This window comes from Hibiscus syriacus, unplaced genomic scaffold (assembly GCF_006381635.1).
Source record: "Hibiscus syriacus cultivar Baekdansim isolate YM2019G1 unplaced genomic scaffold, ASM638163v2 tig00116954_pilon, whole genome shotgun sequence".
Lineage (NCBI taxonomy): Eukaryota > Viridiplantae > Streptophyta > Magnoliopsida > Malvales > Malvaceae > Hibiscus > Hibiscus syriacus.
In genome coordinates, this window is record NW_024063483.1 from 1021693 (window position 1) to 1035061 (window position 13369).

Genomic DNA, 13369 nt, shown 5'->3' on the forward strand with positions numbered 1-13369 from the left:
GGTTTAATAAGAGAATTTTTTTATAGCTAATTAGGTGAAAATGGTGCTAAATTTAATGTGTATAGCGAGAGGTAATCCTACACAGTTAATTTAACGTACCAAGCAGCTATATTTAGGTGCACGGGCCTAATAGATAAGTTCAATTTATTTGACTTGGGGAAATTTTCTTTTTAAGCATTTTTAGTTTTTTATACATAGAATTAAAAGAAAATATTATTTATAAGAATTTAAATTATTTATTTTTTAAATTAACGAGATAGATAAAAAAGAAAATATAATAAAATCACAATCACAGAAATTTTAAATTCCTTTAACTAACTAGATTAATTAATTTAAATTTTATAAGTTACGAATAATAAAACTATCGACATTGATGGATATATGTCATCAACGTAATATAAAAATAATATAACGATGATAACACATTGATAATTAGGGCGGGACATTTAATAGTAAATAATCATTAAAATTTATCATACTTTTACAAAATAATCATTAAAATTTATCATACTTTTACACCTATTATAACATTGCAGTGATTATTTTATAGCAATTAGACAAAATTAATGACCATTTTATAGCTTTTAAAAATTTGGTGATTAAAAAGATCTTCTCAATATAATTTAATGACTTGTGGTGTACTTTACGCAAATAGATTTTGAAGTTCTTGTAATGAAAACTATGTCGTATTCTAGAAAAACAAGGAGCCACTGCGTTAAAACCCCTTATTTATTCTCACAAAAACAATCTGGGATTGGTCAACCAGTTTGATCTCTCAATAGAAGCCTCTAGTCCTTCAAAATTCAACCCAGCACACCCCCTTAAAAGCTAAGCCCCCCACTTTAGCCATCAATTTCCTTTCCCCAAAACATTTTCCCTCCTAATTTTCTCTCCCCACAAACAACCCTTTCTTTCTTTATTAATATCTTTTACAAAAAATGGGTACTTTAGTGGGGCATGTTGCACCGGGTTTTGCCTTCTTTGCACTTGGTTTGTGGCACCTCTTCAATCACATCAAGCTCCATGCCATAAACCCAAACTTCTACACATCTTTCCCATGGTTCCCCACGTCAAAATTTAGGCACTTGGAGCTTGTTTTGATCATGCTTTGCTCATCAATCTCCATCTCCATGGAACTCTTCATCGGTCCAGCGAAACACCATCCGTTCGATACGGACGGAACGATCCCGTCGAACCACCTCCACAATTTCGAGCACTCTGCTATATCGATGACCTTCTTCGTCTACGCCGCGTTCGCTATCATCCTCGACACGACCAACAACATACACTCCATTGCTAAGTATAGCCTAACGCAGCTCCTCGGAGGGGTCGCCTTTGCTCAGCAGCTGTTCTTGTTCCACCTCCACTCGGCTGACCACATGGGAGTTGAGGGCCAATACCATTTGCTTCTACAAAGTGCAATTGTTGTGTGTTTAGCCACTACCCTAATGGGAATAGGGTACCCTAAGAGCTTCCTAGTGAGCTTTACTAGGTCATTAAGCATCTTGTACCAAGGCATATGGCTTATGGTCATGGGGTACATGCTTTGGACACCTGGGTTGATTCCGAAAGGCTGTTTTATCCACTTCGAAGAGGGTCACCAAGTGGTCCGATGCTCGACAGACACGGCTCTTCATCGAGCTAAATCGTTGGTGAATATCGGATTCAGCTGGACCTTGATCGGCGTCACCATTTTTGCTGTGAGTTTCTATCTGGTTTTGGTCAAGTTCTATGGGGGGAAAGTTGAGTATTCCACGTTGGCACACCATGAAGATGAGAAATTTGAGGTTGGTGGTGATGGTGATGAATCGGATGACGTGGAATTACAGAAGGGTCAAAGAAAATTACATGACGAGTCTAAAAGCTTCATCCATCTGGGAAAAGGGTTTGCAGGTCTGGACATAGAGAGATAGGTTTACATGTGTCAAGTTGGTGAATTTGTGTACAAAGTTTTAGGTTTTTTTAGGGTTTGGTCTAAATTAAGCTTTGCAATAATTTGGGGGCTTAATGACACAACAAGAAAAATGTCTTGTTTGGTTTGAAATATTGTTTGGTTTGAATCCATGGGGTTTGGGGTTAGATGGTGATTTCATTGTGATTTGTATGTATACAAGTTGTTTAAAAATTATTTAAATATATTTTTGAAATAGATAAATATTCGGTATGTAAATTATATATTATGAATGAATAAGAAGATGATTTGAATTTGAATCCTCTAAAAAGTAGAATTTGAATTTAAATTCTCATATTTTAAAAGGAAATGGTCAACATAATATTACAATAATAATAGTAATATTTGATAATTTTAATCATGAATAATTTGATAAATTTAATAATAAAATAATTCAATGACAAAGTACTTTATTTTTTTAGCTTGAAGCTCAAAATAATTATGAACATTGAAAGCATGAAGATAACTCAACGGACATGGTTAAATAATTTGATATTATTTAAAATGCTAAACTAATATATACATGACGACGCTTAAATTCAAAACTTCAAATTTTTTAACAGTATTAATTAGAAAGACCATGTTGACAAATATAAATATAAATAGTGTCAGAGTAAAAAATATATATAATTAAATTGTAGTGGTAAAATTTTAGCAATAATGTCAATTTTTTTTCTTTATCTAATTTTGAAAAATATATTAGAATGAAAATGGACATGACTCCGTCATTAAATATAAATAACGTGAAAATTAATTTTTATTAATAATTAGCAACTTGATGATATTATGTCGATTGACGATGATGATCATGACTATGGGAAGACATGATCAAGGATAAGAATAATAACATTAATTGATTAATCAAGGATGACACTAGATAATGCATATTAAATGTAGGCCTCGTGGCATACGATAATGAGGGCATTATATGATTGTGTGTTAGAAAGTATAAAGGTGTCCATAAATTTCTTTTATTCAACGTACACATGATTTAATCGAACTGGTTTAACATCAGTTGCTTGATAAGTTCAGTTAATTAAGTTAGTTGAATCAAATCAAGTCAGATTTGATTCTAAAGATAAATTATGTTAATATTATTTTTCGCCCACAGTTTTCATATTTATTACTCAATTCAACAATATCAAACATCAAAGTAAATTTTAATATATTTTTATTCCCGGAGACCTTTAAAATGGCTAGGAATAATTGTAGCTTTGCTCTGCTTGCTTGCAGATTAACAAAGAGATGGTTTGGTCAGGCAAATGGCTACCCAACTACGGAGTGCTCCACTTTAAAACATGGAATTTCTGGTGCCTTCTAAGTCACTGAGATAGTCTAAATCTATAATGATTTTACTCCAAAAACCTGAACCCGTCCAACCTTTGATAGTCAAAATGATCCAAATAAATAATCTGAAATATATTAAACATTAAGTGATAAAACTGAACTCATAATAGTCCTGTCCTGTCCTACTCAAACCAGAATGTCCCAAACACAACCCATCCACATCTTGTTTCTTTCCGGATTTTAAAAGTGAGATTTAGCAAAGGAATGAGTATGCAGAGTCAGTAGATGCATATAAAATCATCAAAATTTGAAGAAAATAATTATATCTGTTCTATTCTACATTTTCCCGAAATGTAACATCTTCAAACAGTCTAAACCTTTGACATTTAGTATCAAATATGGTTGTCAGAAACAAATCAACCAAAATGATTACTACTTTACTCCTCTACTGAAGCCATCAAGTCTTCATACTCGGGGTCATTTTCCTGTTTTCTTGCATTTTCTTTACCACCTCCCTGGTGTTGAGGTGCCCCAGGAACAGATGTGGGAGAGAATGGATCATAAACTTGCTGTCCGGCAGAATGGCCTGATGTAGGCCTGGTGGGCAGCGGGAAACCAGCACGGGACAATCGGGGGTTTGGAGGTACGAAACTTCCCGGCCTAGGTGGCAAAGCTGGGTAGTGCTGTTGATGTTGCAAAGAATGTCCAGGCCTGGGAGGAAAGGGACCAGCCACATTGGGTGTTTGGGTAGGTGGAACAAAGTTTCTCAATCCCATGCGTGGAACAGGAGCAGCATTGGTGACGGGACCGGTGCCTGGGAATGCTGGAGGTCTGGGTGGAGCAGACATGGCCATTGGCTGATTTTGTGGCAAACCCATCTGGTTGCCACTGTGTGGCCTAGGGAACACTTGCATTACCGGTTGTTGGGGAGTAGAATTGGGCACACCAAACTGGAAAGATGGTGCTTGTTGTTGAACCGCTGATTGAGGGGCTAAACCATGCGGATTTGCAGCTTGACTGCCGGGTCTTGGAACCATTGGATAGGTTGGGCCCTGTGTATGGTGAGGTTGGAAAGTGAAATCCCTGGAATTTGTATGTTGTGATCTTGCATGTATTGGTGCAGGTTGATTTATGGGAGCAAAATTTGGCATGTTTCCAGGAATAGAACCAGAAGCTCCTCTTGGAATAGATGGCGATAATAACATGGGTGGCGCTTGCGAGATGATTGGTCTCGATAACATTGCTGGATTTAGAGATGGATTCAGTGGTGGTGCCATGGAAATGACAGGTAAAGAGGATTGCATTGGTGGTGTTACGGACATAGGTACTGACACTGCTGTTGGACGTAAAGCAGATGATAATGCAGGAGAAGACCCTAGTGGAGGACCAGGAGGAAAAGGCAAGGAAGGATGGTTAACAGGCGCACTGGTTAATCGAGGACCAAACTGACCCGGCGAAAAAGTTGATAACATGTTCGGATGGGCAGAAGAATCCGATGCAACTGGTCGTGGAACTACAGGATGAGGCACCTGGGAAAAAACTGCAGGTGGAGCCAGTTGCGCTACATTGCTAAGACCTAGGGATGCAGATGTGCTTGACCAGCCAGAAAAGCTTCCTGCAGGCATCGATGGTCTTGTGCCAGGGAGTGGCCTGAGATCCTGGGGCTGGCTTCCTCTAAGTGATAGTGAAGATAAATTGCTAGGTTGAGCAGATGGAAGATTTGGGTTTGGGACAAGAAAATTTTGAAGTGGACCAGTATGACCCAAAGGCTGCAATGGAGGCATATATGGCTGTGGTATTACTTGTCTTGGAAGCTGTGGACTGGATGAAACAAGGGATGAGTCTTGAATAATTGAGTTGAATCCAGCTGCAGGAGCTGATTGTGGGCCAAAGAATGAAGATGGGTTTGAAGGTGAGTGCTGCGTATGTATGGAACTGTTGAGAATTGGTGCTGAAAGATTCAGCGGCACAAGCCTGGTAGGGAACCATGAATTGTGGTATTGAAACTGACCTTGTGGAGATGCTAGTGTAAGTTGCGGCACTTGCTGATTTAAAGCAGAATCAGTCGCACATGATACAGCTGTGCCAAGTGTTCGACTAAGAGCATTAGCATCATTCCCAGATATTGCAGGCACCGAACCAGTGCCTAAATTTCCCTGCAAAAGAGGTACAAGTAGTTATTTTCATAAAGCAGTAGCAATAAATATCATTTCTTTATCTCCATCATTTTCTTGGAGATTTTTTCTTGATGTTCAGAGCGATGAACTCACTGATATTGAACTAGTTAGCAACTCGATCAGTGCCACTGCTCCATCAACTTTCTCAAAGGTGTCAGCTGATAGACGAACAAACAACTCTTCATAAGCATCCTGGGGTTCACTACCATCAGGAGTAGAAATTTCAACCTGATGACAAAACACTAGCTATAAGTCAATAATGCTTAATTTAAGCAATCATCGTGCATATATTTAAGATTTTTCTTAAGTGGGAAATAGAAAAGGCCTCAGTTCAATTAACTTAGACGGCACTATATTCTCCCTGCCCAAAGAATTACCTTCTCTCCAGTATTTGCTTTAATGGCGTAAACTTGTACTGTAGCTCCGGTGTCCTGATTTGTAAGATGAACAGTAAGATCTTCAATAGGTCAGAATGACCTTCACAATAGAACAAAACAACAGAAACCAAATACTTACCTTTCTAGTCGCTTCTTAGTATCACTTCCGGGACCAAAGATTAGAGCAACAAAATTGCATCCAGGGTATTCTTTCACCTGCAAAACTAATATAGTATCATAAATTCATAATATTCAAGTGCTGTATGCACAATGGTAGATGATGGAAGAAACTCATTAATTTTAGAGAGAGAATAGCTTTGCCATGAAAGTTGGAACAAACTCTAAGGTAGTCCATAACATTCCATTATAGCAATTAGCTGGTCAAATTTGTTTCAGTTTGGAACAATTGACACAAAAACACCATGACCTCTGATGATAACATATGAGCCATGAGCATAGCAGGCTTAATCAACATATTACCTACTCTATTTTGGTACCATCACTAGGTTATTTAGGTTGAAAATGTCCGACAATGCAACTTTTCAAAAAAGAAAGAACAAATACAAGGCAAGTGCAATGCTAGTCCAAGCAAAAATGTTCACTTTGGGTGGAAAAGATAAACATAATGCATGTATTTAGATCAAAGGGGATGTATATAAAGAATCAAAATACAGAAAAAATAAATTTGAACCTTATCATGTATTACAAATGCTGATAACCAGGAAAAAAATTCAAATGAATCAAACTCAACAAAAATTAATAAACTTTGATCAGCAAGATTACCATTAGTTACTTTAATGTATAACTTCTTTTGGAATTACAATAAGAAAGTGCAGGAAAAGGGATTTAAGAAAATTGAATTTTCAGAGGTACTTTAATGGAAGTTTGCAGCAGAGAAAGAGTCCTGGTGGAAAAGGGTGGTATGTTGTGTTTATGACTGGACCCGAAGTGCATAATGATGGGGAACTCCTGGCCAGCCCGTGCATCATGGATTTGGAGAGGTGTGGTTAAAAATTTCTTCACCAAATATGGTTTTGGGGTTTGTATTAGGAAGAATATGCGGTTGAAGACTGGGAGGGGGAATTATGTACAGTTCTGGAATGATGTGGCTGGGAGAAGTACCTCTGAAAATTCAGTTTCCTAGACTTTATGTTCTTTCGAGTAACAAATCGGGTAAAGTAATGGAGTTTAGGGTGAACAATGGGGCTGGCTGGGTGTGGGACATTCAAATGAGGCGAAATTTGTCGGATTGGAGGTTGATCAGTGGTTGCAGTTGATGGCTATGTTGAACAATTTTCCTTTATCTCCATGTGAAGAAGACTGTTGGATTTGGTCAGGGAATTGAGAGGGTTGTTTTTCAGCTAAATCTTGTATCAACATTTTCTATGATCAAGATGGTAGTGAGCAGAAGAGGGTGACCTGGGAGAGGCTTATTTGGGTTGGGTTTTCTCCTCCACGGGTGGAGACATTTGTTTGGCAAGTTGCTCATCATAGAATAGCGGTTAAGGAGGAATTACTGAAAAGAGGTGTGGTTGGGATAGATGATCCTCTATGTTCTTTGTGTGGTAGGGAAGTGGAATCAGTTAAACATCTCTTTTTGCATTGTGAGGTAGTTTGGGGTCTGTGGTCTAAATTTTTGAATATTTGGGATTTGTCCTTTGTGATTCCAAATAACATCATGAATTTTTTGAATTTGTGGGATGATTTACTCCTGAACTCAGTGATCTGGAAGTTTATTCCAAGGGCGTTGATGTGTGGAAATGCAGAAACGATATCATTTTTCAGAAAGTAAAGCTGGATAGGGTGAGATTGTTTTTTATTGTTCGTTTTAGAATAGCTTCCTGGTTTGTTGCAAAGTTCAAGGAGGTGCATGTCCCTTTAGACTCACTTGTGGGGGATTTAAAACTCGCTGATTTAGTGGGAAGACAGGGAAATGGTAATCTCCAATCAATTTGCTGGGTTCCTCCTCTGGATGGGCTCTTAAAGCTAAATGTTGATGGAGCGATGACAAAGGGTTGGGATAAGGGAGGTATTGGTGGTCTGATTCGGGACAGCAAGGACATGTTGATTAAATGGTTTTCAGAAAGAGTTGGGGGTGGTCCTCCTATCTTGGCAGAATTATTGGCGATTAAGAGGGGGTTATGTCTCTTGGCAAATTTTAGTTCTGTTCTGAATCAGAGGATTATTCTTGAATCAGATTCAATCAATGCTCTGAAGTGGATAAAGAATCCGGGGTTATGCACTCCTATGTTTCATTTATTGGTGAAGGATATAGTCTCTCTTATGGCAGGGAAGGATATCATCATTAGGCATATCTTGAGGGCTGCAAATTGGGAAGCTGATAAATTAGCTAAAGATGGGATAGGGTGATGTTTTGGTTACTGTGTGTTTGTGTCGATGTGTAGGAATTTGTTCTGTTTAGCTGTGGTTTTTAAGTTTTATGTAATCCATGGGGATGTTAGCAGATTGTGAGGGTTTGCTTATGATGTACTAAAGTTTTCATCTATAAATTTCTAGGTACTCTTTTCCTCCTTATTTGTCCTTCATGTTACTTGTATAACATGGAGGGTGCAAAAGGGGGCTTTTAACGAGGCCTAAATTCTATAAAAAAAAAAAAATTAGATGCAGTAATATGTCGGTATAAAAATGGGCTTACAGGAATGGGAACTGTTGCCGCCTTCAATAAAGGTTTATAATCTGCTGGTGTTTTGTAACTTGGATTCAATTTAAGTATTTCACCTAGAAGTCCAACAACAAAACAGTAAAAAACTGAATAAATTGGAGAAAGAAAAAATTTTCTTATCTAGCAAAAGTTGTTTGAGTTACCAATAGCTTCCAGTCTTTCGATCTCCAAAAGTTCTACTTTCTACATTAACAAATTCTATGTGAGTCGGAAATATAAAATCTCCAATAAATCAATACAATAAAATGAAATTAACAAAGGATGCAATATTAACTGTCTCTCTACCTCACTTTCAAGTTGTGTATCAGAAGTGCTTTTAACCATATTCTTAGCACCTACTGGCGAATCTTCTGTATCCCCAACATCCAGATTTCCTGACTTCAGCTGCTGTGTAATCTGATCAACCCGAGTCTGCCCAAAATTTGGACCACCACAGAGGAAGTAATGTCACTTAATGGCACCTGGAATGTGAAGTTTCCATGCTAGGGAATCACATTGTGGACACTGGCATTTTATCACCCAATTGGGGACAAGGGAAATGTTCAATTGCCATCAGGTGAGCAATGTACATATTCCTCCCACAATCCAGGGCTACAAATGCCTCCAGCTCTACTCAAGATAGTGTAAACATGTTGAAAGAACTTATAAATTCAACGTGTAAATTTTCACTATGCACTTGCAAAAATGACTATGATATGCCCTTCCAAGTGATAGACCAAATACCTGATAAGCTAAAGCTCTACCCCTTCGGACAGCAGCATCCTGTGTCAGATCAGGGCTCCATTTTGTTTTTCTCTGAATCTGATCAATATTATCTTCATTGGCAGTAGAATCTCCTCCGGGTTTCTTACCTCCTCGGAAGATAGGAACCAACGAACCTGACAATTTATTTTTAGGTATAACAAAGCCTGTCTTTGCAGCAAACCTTGAGACCTTTGGGCCTGAAGTTGATGCTGTGGATGAAGTAGTTGTTGCAGACATGTTGGCAACATGAGGGCCAACAGCAGGAGTCTCGTCAACCTCTGTAGTCATCCTGTACATTCAACAATTTCCTACTGCCCCTGACATATGTATGCAGCATATAAAAATTAGTCAAAGTTGAGGCGGAATCCTCCAATACAGTCAGTTGTTAAACGGTATAAAGGAGGTAAAAGAAATGTCAACTACAGATGATAGGAAGGAAGCAGATAAAAGAATTTGTGTAGCAGTAAATTCTTCATTTTGTCTTAATGTAAAATCTTACAGTATGATTCAAGAGCAATAAGTCTCCAAGCCAAACTAAAAGCACTACTTAAGATTAAAAAGTCAGCATTTAATGTGTGTTTTCTCTTAAATGGACTGACTGTTAGACCTTGAGCCTGGTAAAAGAGAGCTAATGCAAGAGAATTTGTAACATGAAAAGGAAAAAAAAAACTTCTAAAAGAAAGGAGCCTATCTACGTTACAACATAATACAGCCATAGAAAAAGACGGCTGCGGCAGTCTTATAGTTACAAATGCTAAAAAAGAAGTTGATTGCCATCATTCAAAAGTGGTCCAAGTTTAACAGTATCCTATAGTCCTTAATACAAGCCCTCAAGAAAAGACTAACCAATCTCATTAACCAGCTGGAAGCCAAAAGAGTTGGGGGGGGGGGGGGGGTTCTCTTTCGAATGGGAAGGGGAAAGGAAAACAGAGCTAGCTTTGAGCAAGATATATGCACCTACTATTGTCACAAGTTCTTGATAAAAATACAACAGTTTAAACTCGTAATGGAACACATTACAGACAAGCAAAAGAAAGCAGTATACATAATCTTCTCCTACAAAAATCAGAAACTAAAATGTCAAAGCAACCGGGTTTCCTCATAACTCAAAACTATTTAAAGGGAGTCCAAATTGATTCAAGCCAACAGAAAACAGCGTAAACCAAAGCAAATTTACTGATAAATGCTTTAATTAAATATTAAATTTGCTGACCCAAACAAAATCAAAGAGCAGGGGGGGAAAAGCACCATGAACATAATCAATTAAAAGCAGGAAAAAAATAAACGAATAAATAGCATGGAAATGAACATGCTAAACTACATACTAATCATAATTCCGCAAAAAAAAATCAGTATTATTTTCTTTCCCCAAAAATAAAAGATCTTGTAAGAGCTTTTAGAAACAATTTATATAAACTGAGTCACATACAACTTCATGCACACATGAAACAGTGAGTTTATGATGAAAATTTTCCCAAACCTTCCCAAAGCAAGAAAGAAACCATCACTTTTTTTCTCAGATATCAACAAAACAGAGGATAAGAAATGAGAATCGCATGTACTGACATAACAGTGTAAAATTAAATAAAGAAAAAGGGTATGAAGAGCACCTAGGGTTTATCCACAGAAGAGCAGAGCTCGAACCGATGGGAAGCTGAACTGAGCGCAGCGAGATAAGCGAGGTGTCGAGCAGGAATAAAAACTGAAAAAACGTTGTGAAATTTGTTAACCCAACGATTGAGCGAAGGTAGTCGGTTATGGATTTTTCTTCTTCAATCCGACCCGATCTAGAACTTTATACTATCAATAAATTTATTTTCTTTGAATTTATCGATTATAAATCATAGTAAAATAGTATTTTTTATTTTTAAAATTAATAAATTTTAATTTAGATCATATTAATTAACTGAAATATAAATGATAACAAGTTGAGTTTATAAAATTCAAATCCAAACTCATAAATTTACTTTAAAATTTAAATTTATATATTATTTTCATTAAATTAGATTATCACCACACGGTCACTAACAATATAGAGACATGTATTATTATCTTATTAGTGAAAATTGAGAAGGATAAAAAATACACAAGATTTTAGTGACTAAAGTACCAATATCTTAAAAGTTAAGGGATTAATACTGTAGTTTACCCTAATATTAATAAGGATAAACTACATGTTTTGTACCTTAATTATCACTTTTGTTCTACATTGGTCACTCAATTATTTTTTATTAAATTATACCTAATATTACATTTTAGTCACTCACCATTTAAAAAAATAATAGAATTACCGTCGTGATATTTTTTAAAATTTTCAATGATGATATGGTATCAACTTATGGTGATAAGGCGATATGTCAGCATTACCATTAATTATTTAACGGTGGGTAATCAAAAGGAAGCCAAAATATAAAGCTAGTTATGCTATGTATCCTTTTGAAACAAAAAAAACTTAATGACCAAACCAGAACAAAAGTTATAATTGGAGTACTAAAGTGTAGTTTACCCTATTAATAAACCAATACCTACCAAATACTGGACAGTACGGTAATATTGACAACATCCATAAAAGCTCTGCGACAGTCCTTTCTTATTTACTTTCCCCTTTTCTTCTTCATTCGAGAAAGAACAATAATGGAGTCTAAACTTCTGGCTTCCACACTCTCATCTAGCTCCTGATGCTGCTGGGTTTCGCGAGCTCCGATATCAACCAAGACAAAGCCGAGTGTTCGAATAAGGTTGCGGGGCTGGCTCCGTGCCGGCCGTACGTGGAAGGCGAGGCGAAAACGCCGACCATGGACTGATGCAGCGGACTCAAACAGGTGGTGGACAAGAGCAAGAAATGCCAGTGTGTGTTGATCATAGAAGGAGACGATCCCAGCCTCGGGATCAAGATCAGCGCCACGCTAGCCGCCGCTCTTCCCTCCACTTGTCGCGCCACGGTTAACATGACGGATTGCATCTACAGGTGTGTAAATTCGGGTATCCGAGTTTTTTGGTATGAAGTGCCGGGTACCCGGATATTCGGGTAATTGATTTATCGATCTGTGTCTCGACCCGGGTATCCGGATTTTACGAGTAAATGTATTTCCGATACCAGGATACTCGATTTTTTTTCTTTAAATTATTAATTAAAAAACATACACAAATTTAAATATTCGAAACTTCGAATTATATATTTCAACATCCAAACATAATTAAAAAACATCTAAACATAATTGAAAAAAATGTCAGATATAATTTTGAAAAAAAAAATAATCGAGTGATCAAAACATAAATTAGATAACATATAAGTGACTAAATAAGTAGTTTATCCTAAATAATAATCGAATGATTAAACATAAATTAAATAATATATGTGACCAAATAAGTAGTTTACTCTAAAAAAATCCCTAATCTGATATTCGAAAAAATTCAATTTTATGACCTAAGTTTTACCCGGTCGGATAATTTTTTTTAAAGAAAATTATTTGATTTTTTATGTTCGAATTGACAAGTCAATTGAGTAGGATATTTTTGTACATCCTAATTTCATGGTAAAGTGAACAAAAGCAGCTTATCTTTTATTGTTTTATGAAATGTCTAATTATGGTTTTAGTCCCCCTATCATGTTGAAATTTAAAACATCATTTATACTATTATTTGTGTATGTTCTTAGTAGGTAGAGAGTGGTAGGTGTTATCCCGCCCAAAATATTTTATATGACAACATTTTTAGGTTTATACATATAAATTTAATTTAAATTAAAATTTATTACTTCTAATTTTCAAAATTAAATATTTAACGAAACTCGTTAATAATATATAATAAAATATCAATAACAAAGGTCTACATCATCACTTCAACGTCAACCACTACTCGTCTACTCCCTCCGTTATCCATTTAAGAGGAGGCTTGCTCCCAAGAGTTCTGAAATTTTCTATCAAGGTATTAAGAAATTTTGAAAATTTTAATTTGAACTTCCAAATTTAATGTCATGGCAAATTATCGATTTAGGGTTAACTTAGCATTGATTTAAAAAATAAGTAGAAAATTACTTTTAAATATTTAATTTAAAATTTAAGTATTTAACATTGCTATAAAAATATGTTTTTTGAGATGAAAACAGTATCAATTTAATCCTGGATAAACATGAATCAACGACCATAGT

The 13369-nt window shown here is 36.3% G+C and overlaps 2 protein-coding genes across 3 annotated transcripts; one reads left to right on the top strand and one right to left on the bottom strand.

Annotated features, from left to right (window-relative positions):
- The first annotated feature begins 846 nt into the window (after positions 1-846).
- LOC120189296 (transmembrane protein 45A-like) lies at positions 847-8611 on the top strand. The gene is made up of 2 exons (XM_039192609.1): positions 847-2113; positions 8600-8611. The coding sequence occupies exon 1, from the start codon at positions 939-941 to the stop codon at positions 1911-1913; it is 975 nt and encodes a 324-aa protein (XP_039048540.1). The 5' UTR covers positions 847-938; the 3' UTR covers positions 1914-2113; positions 8600-8611.
- Positions 3598-10975, bottom strand: LOC120189295 (splicing factor 1-like). Of its 2 annotated transcripts, none has more exons than XM_039192608.1 (10): positions 10830-10975; positions 9199-9530; positions 8761-8886; positions 8619-8658; positions 8449-8531; positions 5933-6008; positions 5793-5848; positions 5509-5643; positions 4563-5394; positions 3598-4511 (listed from the first exon to the last, which is right to left on the bottom strand). In XM_039192608.1, exons 2-10 carry the CDS (start codon positions 9514-9516, stop codon positions 3676-3678), a joined length of 2502 nt encoding a protein of 833 aa, XP_039048539.1. In that variant the 5' UTR covers positions 9517-9530; positions 10830-10975; the 3' UTR covers positions 3598-3675. The 2 variants fall into 2 exon arrangements, with proteins under 2 accessions (XP_039048539.1, XP_039048538.1); XM_039192607.1 differs by having other exon boundaries at positions 9199-9536.
- Between the last annotated feature and the right edge of the window lie 2394 nt (positions 10976-13369).